This window comes from Neoarthrinium moseri (assembly GCF_022829205.1).
Source record: "Neoarthrinium moseri strain CBS 164.80 chromosome Unknown scaffold55_Wmoseri_CBS_16480, whole genome shotgun sequence".
Taxonomy (NCBI): domain Eukaryota; kingdom Fungi; phylum Ascomycota; class Sordariomycetes; order Amphisphaeriales; family Apiosporaceae; genus Neoarthrinium; species Neoarthrinium moseri.
Window position 1 is genome coordinate 119,155 of NW_026055169.1, and position 18,483 is coordinate 137,637.

Genomic DNA, 18,483 nt, shown 5'->3' on the forward strand with positions numbered 1-18,483 from the left:
CGGCTGCAGTCAAATCAAAGGTAAGGCGGCAATGAGTGCAATTGACTGTCTGCAGATCTAGCATGCAGACGACACACTTGTGCCTCGCCCTACAACATTATTCTCACTTTTTGAAGACGTCGTGGTGGGGGAGATGCTAGCAATCAGGGACGTGTCCTGCGCCTAAGGAATTTCAACCTCTCCTCAATAACGGTACCAGCTTCTGTAAGAGCATGGGCATTGCGCGTCAGAGGTCTCAAATCGCAATTCAGAGGTCTAGATACTGTCTCACTCACCACTCTGCCGGCCGTGTTTCCCGTAATATGCTCTCCTACCAATGCTATTGCGCCAACGTCGACTCGGCAGACAATACATCAGACCGGTCGACTTTGCTGGTGCGGCGTTCTCTATCATTTTGTGCTCCCACTTGGAGAATGCGCTAGGCATGCAAGACGTATCAGAACATTGTTACATCTTGCTTTTATTCGCTTTCTTTAAACTCCTTCGGAAAGATCTTAGTAAATATACCGGTCTTTCAATTAAAATGTTCCGGGTATACTTTTAATTCTTTAACAACCTATTATAAATTAAATAATTTTATTTTAAAAAGTTAAATATTTTATTTAATTTTTTACCGATTTTTTATTAATTTTTAAATAATTTAAATATAAAATAAATTTTAATATAATATTTTTATATTTTTCTTTATTATTTTAAATGTTATAATAAAAAATTTAGCTTTTTTTAAAATTATAATATATACGAAACAGCTCTACTGCGTCCATGTGGCGAGCTACCTATAATGACCTGTATAACGCCAGCCTAACCGCTTTATCCTTCCACTGACCATTTTTAGTTACCAGCATCCTCAAGTTCGAAGAAGCTGTCGAGAGACGTCTCCTCCTGTCCCTGTTGCTCTGGCTGGGCACCAGAGTGGAGGCCTTGCACCTGTTCAAAAGAGCTGCCGTTGTACCGGCTAGCCTGGGGTATGTCGAAGACCTGATCGTCAAAGGCAAACGATGCCATTTGGTCGTCGAAGCTCCCTGTAGGAACTTCGACTCTCTGGCCACTTGGCGCCTCTTCAGCTGACCCATACCCACCGCTAGCTAGGCCCAGATCCTGAAGCTCGGGATCAACAGGCATGCCAATCTGCTGCATGATATCCTCGCCGAATTGGAGTTCGTCGTGCAGATTCTCTGGCAACTGGGACGTGAAGTCCGACGCACCTCCGCCTCCGTTGAAGTCTGCCAAGATGTTCTGCAGATCGATATCAAACTGCTGGCCGCCTCTATGTTCGTTCGTCAATAGCTGCTGCATGCTTGTGGTAGCAGCAGGGCTATCAAAGGGTCCATTCTATGAACCCAAAGAGCCCTGGGCTCCACCACTAACCATTGGGCGGGAGTGACGATGCAACGCAAAGCTATCGTAAGTTGACTGCGGCTGAACCAAAGAACCCGTGGCCTGCTGAGACTGGTGAGAGACTTCTCCAGTTACTATGCCGACCTGACTCGGGAACACAGGTTGCGTGGGCGGCACTGTGCTGTTCACAGGGGAGAGAAAGTCGGAGTGTCCTCGGATACCCCAGAAATCCTGACTAGCATATGAGTTATTGACTGGATCGTTCAAAGCCCCTGTCATAAGAGGTTCATTCCAGTTTGTGCTAGAAGGCTCTGCCTGTAATCATGTGTCAGCTTCCATTGTTTCACTCAAAGGCCACAAACCATTCATACCTGTCTGTGAGCCATAAAGCTACCCCTCCGTGCAGTGCTGCCTGCGGTTCTGTTGGTATGTCGTGCTCGTCTGAGACTTGGTGCTGCCGAGCGGCTATTTGAAGCTCTCTGCCTGATGAATCGTCGCTGCCTCTTGGATGGAGGAGCAGAAAGGTCGTCGTCGCCGTGCTCAGCAGCCCTGTTGTCGATGTCATTGCCGTTGTCAGCGTCGTCATCAGCATTCTCGTCGTCGTCAAGAAGTCTCTGCCTGCGCGCAGCAGTTCTGATACTTTTGTGAAATCCAGACATCTTCTTGATGTCTGCGCGATCACCAACTCGGGTTCGCGTGCGGTCTTTTGCAGCCGCCTGCAGCATCCTGGGAGGCAGATTGTCTGCGACGCTGTTTGCAACATGAGTTCCATCACGTCTGGTGATAGAACCGTCGTCAGCGACGATAAACAACTCTCTCCTCATGGCATCTGCCGCGACCTTCACTGTCTGGTTCTTAATCGCATTGCCCTTTGCGTTGGACTTCTTGAGCTAGAATCGAGGTCAGAATCTGGATGTTGATATCTCACACTCCACCCGGAACGTATCTTACCTTCAACTCTCTCGCCGGGTTCCAGCACAGGCGTCTGATCCAGATGTCTCCCTGAAACATGTTGACGCACAGTGAAGCATCACTCTGTGAACTGTCAGCTATCTGCGTGATCAGCCAGAGTGTTTGTGGTTACCTTGAGCGCTTCACACACTGTATCGGCACGATCCTCAATAGATTCAAATGCCTCGTACTTGGCACCGCCCTTGGTGAAATGCGGATCGACTCGGCAGATCCCACGCTGTGCGTCCTCGAGCGCTTCCTAAGATTCTATTCAGATACTTGTCCACTATGATGATTCTTCACGATTTTGCAAAGAGGAGGAGTGGGGGGTCCCTACCACGAGTTTCCACGCGATAAGAGAGATTGCAACGGCCGGGGCATGGACCTTTGACTTATCCACTTCATCGCTATCTATGATGGAATCATGGAGTCGTCGAGCCAGAGCGGCTTGCTGCTGGGCAGTTTGCTGAGGAAACTGCTGATCTCCAGTATGTTCCTCGTCGACGTTGTACGTGTTTAGGTAAGCATTATATGTGTTCCTTGCCTGGTTAATATTCGTGGCAACAGGAACATAGGTCCTGTCCTCCACGTTCGCAGCTGCCTCTTGCTCGAACAAGGCCTCGATGTCTGGGTGGACGTTGAAGCTCATAATGGCTGCTATCTCCGTATGGGAAGTACGGTAAGGTAGATGCGGAGCGGGAGTTCTCGACGTGGCGGCAAGGGACTTGCTGTGTATCCGACTCAGCCACGACTGTTGAGAGGGTGAGGTCTGTTGAGTGAAGTATGGAACCCGGTGAGGTGGGGGACGCAACGTGAGGTAGGAGTTGATGTTTGGGAAAGGGTTCTAACGAGCACTGGGGGTGAAAATGGTTTCTGGTAGATGCAATGTTAACAGCCCGAAACGGAAGTAAGAAGAGGACGTGAATGTGAACGTGAACCTGTCGTGAGGTGTGCGGTGTGAGGTGTGCGGTGTGAGGTGGGAGGCGTGAGACGTGAGACGTGAGACGTGAGATGTGAGGCCTTAGGAAGGAGAGTTAGCAGAAGACTCAAACGGAGGATGTTCAAAGTTTCGACGAGAAGGAATGGGCAATTGCAGAGTTTTCCCCAGGTTCAGAAGTAAGGTGCCAGAGTGAGATTGCGTGAATGAAGGAAGGGGAGGTCTCAAGCTGGGGCTGGTGTGAAGGGGGTTATAAATAGAGCTCCAGGTCTGGCCCTACAACCAGAATAATGTGAGCGAAAACGTGGGGGACAATGTGAGAGATTGATTGTTGTGGATTGGAGGATATGCAGTTCAGACTTCTGATTGTCGAAAAGGGAGGGCTCCGCTGCACGGATTTTCACCATCTTGGTCGTCGGGAATAGCGAGGCAATTCACAAGTTCGTGACCAGAAATGAATTGGTGAACTACCCCTGGTCCAAAGGCAAAGTGCTGAGACACCTGTTTAGCTGGAATGGGAGCCATCGTATACATTCTTGTCGATGCCATTACACGATAATGGTTGCGCAACCATATACGCGATCAGACAACAGTGCGGGCAGATCCATAACAGTATAGGTCAACGGCAGTGTATGTAGTCCATTTGATTTACCTTATGTCCATAGCCCACAGCATATGTTGTTATATGACAGTGAATACTAAGGGTAGTGCATGGCAACCCATATAATAAATGCCTGTCACCGATATCCTTTACTGGTACAACAGTATAATGTTATATCAATGAGCGAAAGAGTGAAGCCGTCCATGCTCTTTGATGACGGTGCCTGCCAACGTATGATGGAATGTGCTTCCCAGTAGGGTTAAATGCCGTAGCCAACACGAGGGGCTCGTAACAAATAAAGAGGGCAGGGGAATACGTACACAACCGGTACGTAGATGTGAAATGGACGTCCGACTAGACGACCATAGTGGGGGACAGTTGGGGACTTGCTAAAACACTTGGCTTCAAGACGTTCAGTCCGACCACATCAAGCTTCGACTAGCACTACACGGAGACAGTGTGACCTGCCATGTGATAAGACTAACGGTGCAGTTGTGGCAGAGAGTGGTATTTTTCGAAAGCTGTGAAGGATCAAAGGAGATTCAATGGCCAATGGAGAAAACTTGAAGACCTGAGAACGCATTTTTGTCTCAGAGAGGCAAGCATGTCGGTTTCTATCGATACCATAAGAGAGGGGTTTGTGATGATGTGGACAGCACTGGAGAAAAACAAACTGCTATGACTTACACAGAGGTACAAGCTGTGCAGTCGAGGTTGCTCGCGCTTCACGCTTGTTCTGAAGTCCGCGATAGTTCTACTGAAGTCCGTTAGTTGAGGTAGGGAGGTTTGATTTTTGCGGGTTGTCATTCAGGCCGACGATTGTTTTTTTTTCGTGGCCTTGTTATAATGGAGCAGTTTCACAACCACGCTGATAAATCTGGTTCATTGAAAGAAAAGAGGTGACTTACGCAGTCGCGTTTGCACTTCACACTTATGCGGATGCCAGGTCGAAGTGCTAGTATTCGATTAGTCGGGTGGCGAATTTGGTACTTGGTAGTTGCCATTGCGAATGATGATAGCATCACCACGCCTTGTAGTGAGGTCACAGAAGTATTTGTCAAATGGCCAGATTCTGAGAGCAATGCCAATTCGGTATGGATTGATTAGCAGGGGATTACTTACAGTATGTATCGTATTTCAAAGCAAGGTTAAGCGCCAGGAGCGTAGTAGTTGGTTTAGTGAAGATGAGAAGAGAGAGGGAGAGAGAGGGAGGGGGTGGACGGGAAGAGGAGCTGTGGTCGACAAGAACTGAAGCACTGGCTGTACGTAAATTGGCTGGAGAAGAGGGCTGCAAGTGGTAATGGAGCTTGACTGCCAATTACACTGGCAGGTCGGTGCAATGACTCTGCTGTGTTGACTTCGGTGGTGGCTAGGGTGTAGAAGACAAAGAGGAAGCTGTGTTGACAGCGGCAATTTAACTGATAGTTGGATAGTCATTGATTGCCGTAGTATTGATCACGCGGTGTAGAGAAGAAGAGAACGACAGACTGTTGATTGAGAGCAGAATAAATAGTAATTGGGCCAGCGGGTCGATTTTGTTCTAGACGTTCAGCACTCATCATTCGTTGCCGAAGGGAAGGCGCCGGTAAGGTTGGCGATAGTTCGGACCAAAGAGGCCTGGAATGCGGATATGTTCACCGGCCCCACATATCCCGTCGTCTGATCGTCATTCCGGCCCGGACGTTCGGGGTCATCCCATGTTGACGTGGAAAGTACCGGCGCCGATGAAGTGAATAGAAGTCTGTTAGCGACGGCATTTATAAAGGTAGGAACGGGGGCTACATCGCGCTTTCTCTTAACATTATAATGGTAGTGCTTTTAAATAGATTCTTAACAAGCTTATAATGCTATTACAGTACTTTTCCGCCTTAATTTTAAGTTCTTAATAATGAGGTTAAGTCTTAAGGCTGTATAACATCATCGGGATTGATAAGAGCAAACCAACGGCTTGAGTCTTGGTTTCTTATGTAGTTGTTTACCTGGACTCTTCTCCGCAACCTCTGTTTTAGCGGTGATCCTCTTTGTTTTGGCGTGTCTTGGTATAGCCTCAGATCTTGTGTCAAGACATCTTAACCTAATAGTGCGAAATTACTACCCAGTGGATAGAGTCAGGCCTTGTGGCGCTAATAAGGCAAGAACTCGTCAACGTTCCTGCCTTAAGAATCCTGGCTTTCCTTATCGTTTCAGTCCACGTTGCTATGTAGTGTGTCACTTGGGAGGTGACTCCATCGAAAATCTCTTCCTGTCTCAATGAATTCAATGGATAGATACGTTTTGTTTCATGGACAACTGCGCTCCAGAGGGGCTAGCCGCCACGGACAGGGGTGCCCTCGGTTCTGACACTCCCTTCCTGGAGTATCCTGCATCTCGGGTGGGAAAGTGAGTTTGATTAGTACCCAACATATCTTGAATCCTCCAGATCTATATTTGAAAATCTGAGAAGGTGCTTAACATGGTGCTGCAGGATAGGAGAAGTGTTGACATCCGCAGCAGTGAAGGGGAAGTTCCCTGCTTGGGCACCCCCTCATACTCAAATTGCGTCAGTCGATGAGTACCTCCAGCCCAATTAGGTGATTCGGTTGGTTACAGGTTGACTCTAATAGTTGCAAAGTTTGTTTGAAAACAGCAACTCGCATTCCATGGTGAACGGCGTGTGACTAAATGCTGCATACATTTCCTGACCGAGCTGAGATGGAACCAGTGTTCAAGCCCAATTCGGCACAATGGTGTGTTTGGCAAAGTGTGTCATGCTCTGAGTGAAGATCCGAGACTCCGTCTGGTAGACGTGGCATGTACTTGATTCCCCTTTTGTGATGATATGACATCGTCTCTGTTTCCAAGCTGGCGTGGCAAATGAAAATCTGTGGCGATTGGGCGGCCCGCTGAGAAATAACCGAGAACATGACTTTTCGGTATGTGCCCTGCTGCTCCCGGTTTGACTATTTCGGTATCTCGTTGATGGTTTTTGCTGGAAGTTCCGATTGCGACCATGGCATATACTTGAGGTTATCAGTATGTCATCGATGAAGTGAGGCACTGTGCTCCGACGATTCCGCTTGTACACCTAAGCTCGAGAACAACTTCTTCCTAACCACTCAGTTCGTGCACCTTAATACTCTGGTTCTCGGTTGAAAATTCTCGGTCAAATGTTAGCAAGTACATCCACTGTTATGCACTGTACTACACGCCAAACAGGCCGCGAAAGAATTCAGCCGTCTCTGACGATGAATGCTTCTAAATGATATCGAAAGCAAGCACGGCCGAACTCCAAGCACCCAACATGTTACGATGAGCTCACTCACGTGAGTCGCTATGAAATGTCCAGTGGGGGCAGGTCGGAGTAATGAAAGAGGATGATTATTTTGGTTGTGTGTACGTGATGGCTTGAATCCCCACCTCAAGAAAGACGTCAATGAGAAGGAGCCGATCAGCACAGCATACAATATTGCTGTGCAAGATTACAGCCAGAGTTATGATTGGCGCCGTTCAACTAATCTCAATGTTGATTCACCTGGGCCGGCACTTAATATTTGGAAGGTGCGTCATCACCTATCGCTTTCTAGCTGCTTCTGACTTCGATACACACTATTCTACTCGACTCCCACGTACGAGGCCTCGGTGCTCGTTTGCGGAAGCAGTGTGTAATTTTGCTCATCTTAAATTCACGTCCCTCACTTGTCGGTAAGCGGGCAGCGGCAAGGCACGAATTGATAGCAGTGGTATAAAGTAAGTCCCGCATGAAGCAATGTTGTCAAGTCCCGCCTCTAGTGCATGTCCAACGTCCAACCCTGGATGTTGCCAATATGGCCAACGCCCTGTGGTTACTATTCCGTTGCACAATTCGGTGGTTGTCAGCTCAGAGTTTCCTGTCCGCGTTGTTATCACTATACTAGGGTCTCTTTGGCGTGGTGATCATCTTCATATCAGTTCCATTCAGATTCGCTGCTCCTTTGACCTCGCAATCGACCCGACGTCGAAGTTTCTATTATACAGAAATGGCATTTCTCTCTTCTACCTGGAAAGAGAGAGCAGAATCAGGTTGGACCGCCCAGAGCTCTATCTCCCAATTACGTGACGGGAATATTGGCAGTGTGGACAGGGAAACAACACGGCGGCTGCTTGCCGAAACGACAATGCTAAAAAAGAGCACAACTACCAGTTCCTACGGCCACGGCCACCCCGGAAGTTCCCCCTCTGCCCCATACCCTGGCCGTAGCCAAAGTCTTGGCCCTGGTTGTTGCCAAAGCCCTGACCGCCGCCAAAGTTCTGGTTCTGGCCGCCTTGGCCACCCGAGGCGTTGCCGCCTGCGCCCTGCATGCCGGCAAACATGGCCGAGGGGTCCATCTGGCTGGGGTCCATGCCAGAGGCCATCATCTGCTGCATCATCTGCTGCATCTCGGGGGGCATGCCATCCATGCCGGGCATGGCAGGCATGGAGCCGCCAGCGCCGGGCATGCCGCCCATCATCATCATCTGCATCTCCTCCATCATCTTCTTGTTGCTCTGGGCCAGTGCGTCCTGGCTGTACTCGCCGCGGACACTGTCCTGCTTGGCGGCGTACATGGCCCAGGTGAACTCGTCGAAGCCGTAGTTGAAGTAGTCGCTCAGGTCAGTACCGGGCTTGCGCCAGGGCTTGTCGTTTTCCGGCAGATCTGCGCGCGTGTCAGCTAGGGAGGAAATGACTGGAGGGAGGAAGGCAGACCATCGTCGATGTTGACCTGGGTGATGGGCTTGCCGGTGCCCTTGTGGATGGGTATGGCGTCGACGTCTATCTTGGAGGTGGCGACGGCAGGATAGTCGGCGCCCGAGGCAGGCTTGGAGTCGTGCTGCTTGAGGACGGGCTTTGCGGTGCCGTCATTGGAGGTGGTCCGCTGGGGTATATTCCTGATGTCGCTGTATTTGGACTGGGTGGGCGGGGCGGCTTTGGTCCCATCTTTGCGCTCGGTAATGATGTCGATGTCCTGTTCGATCGCGTGGTTGGTCAGTCAGGTGAGGATTGCCGGGGGGATGGAACGGAATGGGTGAGGATGGCACGTACTGAGTCGTCCTCGTCCATGTCGGCGCCCTCGTCCTCCTCCTCGCCCTCCTCTAGGTCTTCGTCATGGTGTCTCGGCGGCGCATTGGCCGGTGCAGACGGCTCAGCGGCCTGGGTGGTTTCGGGCTCATCAGGCGCGTAGAAATCATCGTCGTCGTTGATATCCATGTTGGCGCGAGTCCTTCTGTAGCAGTGGTGGCGTGGTGGGTGGGAAGCTGTCGTTGAGAAGGCTGAAGAGTCGCTTGTAGTTCCACCAGCCTGGGACCCGTGGACAGGACTACCCAGGTTGGGGTCCACGGGTACCTGTACCTGTACCTGTACCTGCTGGACGAGGCTGGAACTTGGCGGTGTCCTGGCTCTGGCGGACACCTGCAGGCGGGGGACGTGGGTACTACGGGGCCCAATATCAGGCCCAAAGTGCGGCTCACACTGACTAGGTAGGCACCTAGGTAGCCCGTAACCTACCTAAGGGGCTTAGGTAGGTCAATACCTAAGTTATGTAAGTTAGGCATGTCCAGTACGTACCTAGGTAGTTACGGTAGCTAGGTTAAGGCCCGAGCTCCCCTGCACCCGCTCGCCGCCAACGCGCGCCTGGGCTCCAGAAAAAAAGTGACGGCCTGCCACCTGTTTGGTGTTGAGCGATACTCGGTCCCAATTCAATACCTACACCATATTCACATTCCATCCACCCCGTCTGGCCGTGTCTCGCGTGCTTCCTCTGTCCTGTGTCCTCCCTTGCGTCGCACCAAGCCGAGAGAGCGCGCCATCGCTACCGTCGCAGCCCTTCCGCAGCCATGCTTGCCCGGTCTGCCAGCGGCCCTGGAGGCCTGAGTATCAACACATCCTCGGCCAACTCCTTGTACGTCTCGCTCCCTGCTCTCCTGCTCCGCTGTGCTCGTTTTTCGCCGCATCGTCGACAGTTCTGCGTCACCCGTTGCGGCCGTCAACCCTCTCTCTGAACGCGCCCCAGGCATGTATCGGAAGGGGAATGCGAAGTGGAATCCCGAGGCGCGCTGTGGCGCCGTCGATATCCAAGAGATCAACCGTCGCGCAGCCCAGAAGATCGCTGACAGTACCAGGGCACCGCCGAGCACCGGCTCTCTCTTTGGATCCCAGAACCAGGCCCAGGCCGCCCAGCCATCGACCACCTCCGGCCTCTTTGGCGCCGCAACCCCCAAGCCAGGAGGGCTCTTTGGCTCCTCGACGACGGCGACGACGCAGCCGCAGCCGCAGCAGCAGACCGGCGGCCTATTTGGCGGAGCAAGCACGGCGACGAACCAGCCCGCGTCCGGAGGTCTGTTCGGCTCCAGCACAGCAAACAACGCCGCCCAGCCGCAACAACAGCAACAGCAGTCGACGGGGGGCCTCTTCGGAGCCTCCACGACAAACCAGAACCAGAACCAGCAACAGCCATCGGGCGGTGGCCTCTTCGGGAACACTGCCAACACAATCCAGCAGCAGCCACAGGCCCAGAGCACGGGGTTATTCGGCGCCAGCACAGCAAACACGGCCCAGCCGCAACAGCAGCAGCAACAGCAGAGCGGCGGCCTCTTTGGCTCCTCGCTTCTCGGCGGCGCCACTCAGCAGAGGGCTGGGGCTTTGTAGGTTATCCTGTCATTCTCCTGCGGCTTCGTGCCTGAGGGCTAATCATCATCACAGCGGCGGCTCCCTGAACCCACAGCCCACGGCCAGCCTGGCAGGCACACTGGGACAATCTACCAACCAACCCATCCCAGGAGTACGGATAGATCTCTCCAATCTTCGCGGCACCACTCGCTTCAATGATCTGCAAGAGGACCTGCAAAAGGCCATACTGGAACTGGACGAAAAGATACAGGGTTACATGAACCTGAAGCACGAGCTCGATGCCTTCATGCCTGCCCACGGCGAGATGCTCTCGACCATTCCCAATGATGTCAAATTCGTGCAGACCAAATACGACGGAGTACAGGGCGCCCTCCGCTCCGATGCCGAGGCCATCGAGCAGGTTCAGAACCTGATCGTGCAGGATGCTGAGCACGCCCGCCTGAGCTTCCGCGCCGTCGACAACCTCAAGCTTCCCCAGCAGTACCACACCGGCGGTCTCTGGTCGTCCAGGTCACAGCAAGGCGCCTCGGCCAACACCGAGGCCGATGGTCAGGATATCGTCAGCTTCTTCTCCAAGACCTCCGAGGAGATGGACGAGCAGTTGAAGCGCTACGAGAGGAATCTCAGCGAGATCGAGCTGCACATGAACGGCATCCAGGGCAGCCTGGTCGACCAGCTACAGAAGATGATGGCCACGAGAAACGGCGGCCCATCCCCGGCCGATGAGACACTGGCCGAGCTGGGTGCCGCTCTGCGCGATCTGCAGCATAGTATCATTGACGTGGCCCAGAGGGTTGGTGGCACAAACGAAGCCATGACCCGTCTGCAGCTCGGCGATCTCATATCCCACGGCCCATAGGAGCGAGTCGCCGGGTTGTATTGTTGACTGGACATATCCCACGAGCGGGGTTTCGAGGGTCATGTAGATCGTAGGTAGGCGTTGATACCCGGAAGGAAAAAGGATATTTTAGGCAAGTCAAGGATTTGGCTCCGAGTGCATAGTCTATATGTGAAACGATTTACACGAGCCCTCGATCGATATATACAGGGCCAAGCCGTGTATCCTGCCCGCTTCCAAGAAGGTGCTGCCCACAACACATCGATCCGAATTCCGAATGCAACACATGGGGTATCCTATCTAGCAGGCGCCCTTCCCGCAATAAAGCAGATGGTCTATGCTGCGACCCTAGATCTATGGTCATCATGGGGAATCACGTATCTCATGACACATTCTCCATCTCAGATGAAGCGCTTGTGGGACCGTCGGAGTTGCCAGCCTCGTTCTCCGCATCATTCTCCCGCGGTGACCTCCCGCGTTTTCGCCTCTCTACCAGCGGTCCCGCTCAGTGCGCAAACCGGAAATCCAACCGCCGGCTCCCCTGTACCATTGTGTTCCGGCGGTACTCGGCGCGCTGTTCCTCGCTCAGCGCGCGCCACTGCCACTCGCGCTGCCGGTTGCGGTACACGTAGTACAGCTTGGCCAGCAGGAAGACCAGTACCGAGGCCAGGTTGACCAGCAGCAGTGTCGAGTTTCCGCGACGATAGTGCGGCTTGTCGTCCTCACGGTAGATGTAGGACGCGAAGACGGAGCCTGTCTGGACCGACATCTGGCGGGGACGGGTTAGTTACCGTGTACTGTGAAGAGGGAAAGAAGGAGAGCGGTGTGGTACATTGTAAAGAGCCGCAGAGACGGTGCGCGTCCCGACGTTGTTCGAGTTCTTCGAGCACCAGCCCACAAGGATTGCATCTAGAAAACGCTGGTCAGTCTTGGCTCATTGAGTATTGGAGACGCTATCCCTGGTGGCATACGGCAGTAAGGGTATGATAGCAACACCATGAGGGTTGTATAAGTTCCCCAAGCGTTCTCAAACGTGCCTTCCCAGAAACGGAGAGCCAAGATGCAAGGTAACGTCCATAAGGGTTGCAGGATGGCAACTAATGCGCGCTCATTCAGCCATTCGGATAGTCTGGTAAGTATGATGAGGTTGAAGATATGCATGATTTCCTGTCGACGCTGTCAGCAAACCGTGTTCCCATGGCCTCTCTGGTCTAGACAAGGTCATACCGCAGGAATGGTCAAAAGATTGGTCTCAAAGGTCCCAAAGCCCAACCCACGCAGAATCAACGTGACATAGGTCTTGGGCGGGCTTTGCGGCACGTAGGCCACCAGGCCGACGATGTAGAGCGGCCACAGATCAAAATCCGTGAGCGCCTCCCACAGCCGCCGCGGTGTCAGGGCCTGCCGGTTGTGCATGTCGCCCTTGCTGGGGTCGTCGCGCAGCACGCGGTTGACCACGATGGCCTCTTCGCGCTCAGTGAACCAGCCAGCGGGCCGGAACCACGTCCGCGTCTGGACCGCCGAGGCCGGCATGCGGAAGAAGGACATCACCCCGACAGTGAGTGTGATACAGCCCTCGACCAGGAACAGCCACCGCCAGCCTTCCCACCCCATGACTCCGCGCAGGTGCAGCAACGCGAAGGCGAGGAGCGACGTCAGGATTCCCGTCACAGACAGCGTGGTCCAGAAGTACGACAGCCGAATGGGCAGCTCCCGCGAGGTGTAGAAGTAGGAGAGCCAGAGCACGAGATCAGGGATGAATCCCCCCTGGGTCATGGTGAGCTCCAAGAGTGGTTGAGCAGAAAAGGGGCTAGGGAAAAGCTCACCTCCAAGAGACCCAGCAGGCTCCTTGTGATCAGGAAGCTGGTCCGTCCTGTGAGGGCACATTGAGAAATGGCCACAAAGGACCAGAGCACCATCTGCATTGGAATCCATCGATCTGGACCCAGCGCCTTGGAGATGAGCTGTGAGGGCAGCTCGGCCAGCAGGAACGATACTAGAAATACAGAATTTCCATAATTGTAGTCTACTCGTCAGTTAGTGAGTCCATGTCGTTCGACGGTTACGCTTTCTCTCCTCCGTCTTACCATCCGTATTCAAGCCCAGGTCGTCCAGCATGTTATCCGACACAGCTTGGGAAAGGTTGTTGCGGTCCACCTGTAGGCCAAAGAACATGACACACTAATAAAAGCAATCCACATATCAGCTTTTGTCACGCATCTTACACGAACAGGTGGATCGGCTGGTGTTGGATTTGCATACGGCCCATAAGCAGACTTTCCAATCCAGCTTCCGGACGAGCTCCTCCTCCTCCCTCCGAGACCAAGTGAGTGCCGGGTCGAAGGCGTGCCGGCACTCGTACTCGCAGCCCTCATACACGTTCCACCAGTAGGCCGCCGTCTCTGCGTCCAGGAAAGGGTTCCCCGTATCGGCCTTCTCAAAGTCGTCGATCAGCAGGGCCGTGGGGCTCGTCTTCGGCGTCGAGTCGACCGACCCGTAGCTCTTGTGCTCCTCCGGGTCGGAACCCGAGAGCCGCCGGTACGACATACCGGTACTGGTTTGGAGGCGTGGGAGCCCGCGCGTTGCCCTTGGCTCCGTCTCGTTCAATTCCTTGAGCTCGATTTCGGAGCTACCACGTATTGATATCGCCTCCGAAGATTTACAGGTCTGGGTATACGACGATTTTCCCCCAGAGGTTCTATGGACGAGCCGGGAGGGAGCATGGCCCATGCTCGTGGACGGGGCAGCCGGAGTATTTCATCAAGATGGAAATCTCATGTCACAGGGGCCAAAATGCCATATGCACAGATAACGAAGCGATGGCGTGCTTGCTTGCCGAGTTTCAATCCAGCGTCCAAGGAGGGGACAGTCGAGCGCGGGTGATCACATAAAGCCACTAGATTACCCAGTCTGGCGAAGTGAACGACCTGGTCTCCCCTGACGAAGGCTCCCTCGTGGGTGGTGTAAGGCTTACACTTCCACAACCCCCAATAAAGGCGGGCCGGTGGAATAGGCTCTGGAACATACATCATGAGGGAACAGGGCGAGCAGGGGTGCTTTGGCGTATCGCGGTGGTGGTGGCATTGATCACGACATTTTAGCGGTGTTTGTTGGATGTGCGGCCAATCAGAAGCTCGCTCTGCTTGCATACTTGTCGTAGATCGCGCTTTCGCCATCGTGTCTCGTGAGATGCACAGCCGGTATAATATCCTATCTGATTGTGGTGATTCCGTATCTCCTCGTTTTAGACCTTTTGACTCTGTGAATCTCGTCGATCCTACATCAGGGTACCCATCATCAATCGCGCCATGCTATACTATATCCCACCTCTGTCTCCATTGCTCGCATGGTGGCGGACCAGTGTACTACAAAAGATGCGAAATGCGAATCAAATTGAAAAGCAGCAAAATTATATAGTTTGCGGGTTGTAGAAAATTCAAGCCTGCCTCAAATGCGCTGAGGCTTGAAGCAGAACCCAGCATTTTCTGACCGTTCCGGTAGAGCGGATACTCGACATCGCTTCTAGGCATAGACGCATTACCCACACCATGCCGGATTTCTATCGTTCCTACTACCCTGACGACGTCAAATTATGAGATGGCAGTTGTCCTCCACGGACAAACGCTTGGCTACTTTCCAGGACACAGGGTCTACGGGAGAACTTTGACCGGTCTTGCTAAACATCCAATAGACAGACGTTTTCAACCTGATCCTCCCTTCGATGCGACAAGACCTCCCGATCGTAAAAGTCAGAGAGGGCGGTGAATAACTTTACATTTTCCAAGATACGGGTATTTTGTTTTCTAATCGTAGCTACTAAATCAATTTTGTCTGACTAGGTCAGCTAGCCAACATTTCGTGGAAGATTCCAACCGTGGCCGAGTCCTGGTCCCACGATATCCCATTCTAGCACTCCATCGAAGGCTCCAAGTTTTCCAAACGGTTAAACGACTGAGCTCATCTCATTCACTGGGGACTCTTGGCACCGTCCATATTGTAGATGCTTACTCTACCTTAACATTTTGTTGAGTCGAACTTCACCAGTATTGGAAGCCATCCCGCAAGTTCAAAATTTCTGGATTCTCTACAGACACATCACTCGCCTCAGCTATAATTAATGATTCATATAGCCATGGACAGAGTGTTACGGTACCACAAATGAATCGAGACTCTACGACAGGTCCTGCAGTATTGCCAAAAAAAATTAAATTAAAGCTAGGACGGAGAGGAAAGAAGAATTGCTTTCATAACTGTGGCGTTTGCTATTTACAGGTGGGGTGGACCAACCCTCGTTTTCCACCACAGCAACCACCTGCACTAGCCAGTCTGTAACACCGAAGGGCTTCGTGAATCGGACAGGTAGGCCCTAGGTAGGTAGGCAGGCAGGCAGGCAGGCAGGTAGATAGGAGTGTATACTCAAGAGGTGAATTCGCTAACAGTGGAGCTATTCCTAGAATTGTGATTAACACACATGTGACAAGTGCAACCCGAGACCGACTTCTGGACGTGTAAGAAGTCAATCATTTTGAACGAAAGATTCTCTAAGACTTCATCCCTTGACAGTATTATGAATTTCCACTCGTTCTAAGCGTGATCAGCATAGATCACTTTCTTTGACTTCACATGACAGGGGGCCAGCGGGTTGCCATTACGTCGCATTATCCGTGTACATGAATTTCAAAAGTGCCCTTTGCGCGACCTAGACTGTCTGACTATTCGAACTTGATTGCAAGGAAAGTTTGACTTGGACCTATAATGGATGATTGTCGCGCTAGCGACTATGCGAAGGGTAGTTCTGGGCTAATCCACTTCCGTATGTTGTAACACCAGGCGTTTGATTTGCATGTAGTCCCATAAGTATCCTACCCAAGAAAGTTGATATGGCCAGGTTGTGACAGCAATAATCAAGCTTGCTCACTCAGACAGACTGAGAATTCCGCAGTGGATGGAAGTCTGCGCTAATTTCCGGTGTTCTTCTCAGGGATTGTAATCCTTGCAAAAAGCCGCCAAGAGACCAGCCCCAGAGCTGATGAAGTAAACAATTCATTGATTATCTTGTCTCACTGTTTAGCTGGCTGCAGGCCGGCACCCCGCACTGCCAACCCGATTGAGAAGGACCCTTGGGTTTTCTTTATCTATCTAGGGAACCAAGTAAGTCTGTGCCCTTAACGAGCCTCCTCCACATCGGGTGTGTTTTTCTCGCGCGAACACCATTTTCACCATCCCCCAAGCAGTCGTCGGTCGTGAAGATGGCGGCGTCGGACGAGAACACACCACTACTGGCCAATGGCCACGCCAATGTCACTACTGGTGACAGCGCTGCCGCACGCGATGGCCAACCTGCTCCTCTAATCAACAAGGCCAGCAGTGAATCCCGACTGCCCCGTCGCTGGCAGCGCGTTCTCACGCCAGAGCTGAGCTTGCTAATTGCTGGGTTCTTGATCACGACGGCTCTGTGCTTCACGCAGGTTCCCATCCTCTACGCCTTTCGCAAGATGGAGTGCGAGGAGTTCTACAAGCACGCGCCTCCGTATGAGGGGGTAGGTGATCGTTGCAACGAGTACCAGATTGACTCGGGCACCGCTCTGCAAATGATGATCCTCGGCCTGTCGAACATCGTTTGCGGTGTTATCAACCTCTTCCTCACGGGAATGTACATCAGACGGCGGGGCCCTCACTTTGCGCTGATGCTCAACACCTTCTTCCCCATCCTGCGTGTGACAATGCAGGCAATCGGTGTCGGTGTCGGCTTCAGGACCGGCATCGTCTTGGTGCAGGTGAGCCAGGTCATGGCCATCGTCGGTGGCCCTGCCGGCTATCTGCTCGTGCTAAACACCGCCATCGCCGAGGTCGTGGAGCCGTCTCAGCGTACCGGAGCCTTTGGCAAGTTGCAAGGCGCTGCCATGTTCGGTACAGCAGTGGGATACCTGCAGGGCGGCATTGTCGGCGAGATGACAGCCATTATACGGCCGTTTGAGATCACAGCTGGGATGCTGGCCTTGAGCTGCATCTACTGTTTCTTCTGCACCCCTTATATCGACCCGAAGACTCTCGGTGCTGGGGATCAGAAAAAGCCCAGCTCTGTAAAGAAAGGAAAGTCCCCTTTCGCCGTGTTAGGGCCACAAATGCGACGGCTGAGGGACGGGTCACTAGTCAAGTTCTACAGCGTACCGATCCTCGCATTGGGGGTGTTTGTTGCAGTTCTGGCTGTGGGATACGGGCCAATTCTGACGCAGATGTATGCCCTCACAGTCCTCAATTTCGCACCCAAGGAGAACAGCTTCTTCATGTTCTTGACCGCCTCGGTCAGAGGTTTGTTTTTGATGTTTGCCTTCCCGCGTATTATCACATGGGGCCGGAAGTGGCAGGCACCAAAGAAGGATGCGAAGCAGCCTGATCCAGTCTTGGTCGAGAGTATCCCTACGGAGCCGCAAGACATGGATCCGGTCAGCGCTCTTCCGGAGCAGGAGCCCGTGAATCCGCCCAAGCCAGTGGATGAAGACGCTGGCGCAGCGTTCGACCTTTGGTTCCTCCGGGTCAGCATGCTTGGTGACGCGTTACTCACCGGATGTATTGGCTTTGCGAGCCAATCGTGGCACATATATCTTGGTCAGTAGACCTCAGCACAATGGAGGGGAGCAAGACTGACGATGTCCTAGCCGGATTCCTTCTTCCACTGTTTTCGGGATCCGACGCTGCGAGTAAAGGAGTTTTTACGGAGATGGTACCACCAGCCCAGCGCCCTGAAGTATTGCAGGCCATCAGCCTCGTGGGCTCTATAGCTGCTCTGAGCACAGTTGGCATCTTCGGGCTGGTTTTCTCTGCATTTGCCGCCGTTGGAAAAGCCAACCTGTCGTTTTTCGTCATTGCGGTGAGTTCATATCATTCCAATCAACAAGCTACTTCGCTGTGTTGTTCTTACTGACGCCTGTTAGGCTGTTGCTGTTTTTGCGATCATCATACTCCTGTTCGTGAAAATACCACCTCAGGGTAGCGTGGTTGAAAGCGACGATGAGGAGGCAGAAGTACAGGAATAGCCCGGCTATACTTGAAATTGGTTGGGCCGCATGCGACGTTCCGATGGGGTGGCCATTAACGATGAGAGGTTTCCTTCGGGCAACGCGCAGACGACTCCAATGCAAGACACTGGTTGAAGTAAACTTTGCGGAACCTGGGAAAACCTTATAAATCAAAAA

At 52.6% G+C, this 18,483-nt stretch overlaps 5 protein-coding genes across 5 annotated transcripts; 2 read left to right on the forward strand and 3 right to left on the reverse strand.

Annotated features, from left to right (window-relative positions):
- Positions 1-831: 831 nt before the first annotated feature.
- JN550_010531 (uncharacterized protein) lies at positions 832-2,938 on the reverse strand (the record flags this gene model as incomplete). The annotated part of the gene is made up of 7 exons (XM_049308795.1): positions 832-1,290; positions 1,369-1,653; positions 1,710-1,750; positions 1,979-2,228; positions 2,290-2,373; positions 2,423-2,548; positions 2,627-2,938. The coding sequence occupies 7 exons, from the start codon at positions 2,936-2,938 to the stop codon at positions 832-834; spliced, it is 1,557 nt and encodes a 518-aa protein (XP_049167502.1).
- A 5,041-nt stretch (positions 2,939-7,979) lies between these two features.
- JN550_010532 (uncharacterized protein) lies at positions 7,980-9,030 on the reverse strand (the record flags this gene model as incomplete). The annotated part of the gene is made up of 3 exons (XM_049308796.1): positions 7,980-8,479; positions 8,530-8,788; positions 8,866-9,030. The coding sequence occupies 3 exons, from the start codon at positions 9,028-9,030 to the stop codon at positions 7,980-7,982; spliced, it is 924 nt and encodes a 307-aa protein (XP_049167503.1).
- Positions 9,031-9,656: 626 nt separating this feature from the next.
- On the forward strand, positions 9,657-11,308 carry JN550_010533 (uncharacterized protein; the record flags this gene model as incomplete). The annotated part of the gene is made up of 3 exons (XM_049308797.1): positions 9,657-9,721; positions 9,783-10,463; positions 10,522-11,308. 3 exons carry the CDS (start codon positions 9,657-9,659, stop codon positions 11,306-11,308), a joined length of 1,533 nt encoding a protein of 510 aa, XP_049167504.1.
- A 484-nt stretch (positions 11,309-11,792) lies between these two features.
- JN550_010534 (uncharacterized protein) lies at positions 11,793-13,834 on the reverse strand (the record flags this gene model as incomplete). Its single annotated transcript, XM_049308799.1, has 7 exons — positions 11,793-12,056; positions 12,120-12,196; positions 12,259-12,454; positions 12,515-13,054; positions 13,114-13,313; positions 13,375-13,468; positions 13,550-13,834. The coding sequence occupies 7 exons, from the start codon at positions 13,832-13,834 to the stop codon at positions 11,793-11,795; spliced, it is 1,656 nt and encodes a 551-aa protein (XP_049167505.1).
- A 2,702-nt stretch (positions 13,835-16,536) lies between these two features.
- Positions 16,537-18,324, forward strand: JN550_010535 (uncharacterized protein; the record flags this gene model as incomplete). Its single annotated transcript, XM_049308800.1, has 3 exons — positions 16,537-17,896; positions 17,947-18,158; positions 18,223-18,324. The coding sequence occupies 3 exons, from the start codon at positions 16,537-16,539 to the stop codon at positions 18,322-18,324; spliced, it is 1,674 nt and encodes a 557-aa protein (XP_049167506.1).
- Between the last annotated feature and the right edge of the window lie 159 nt (positions 18,325-18,483).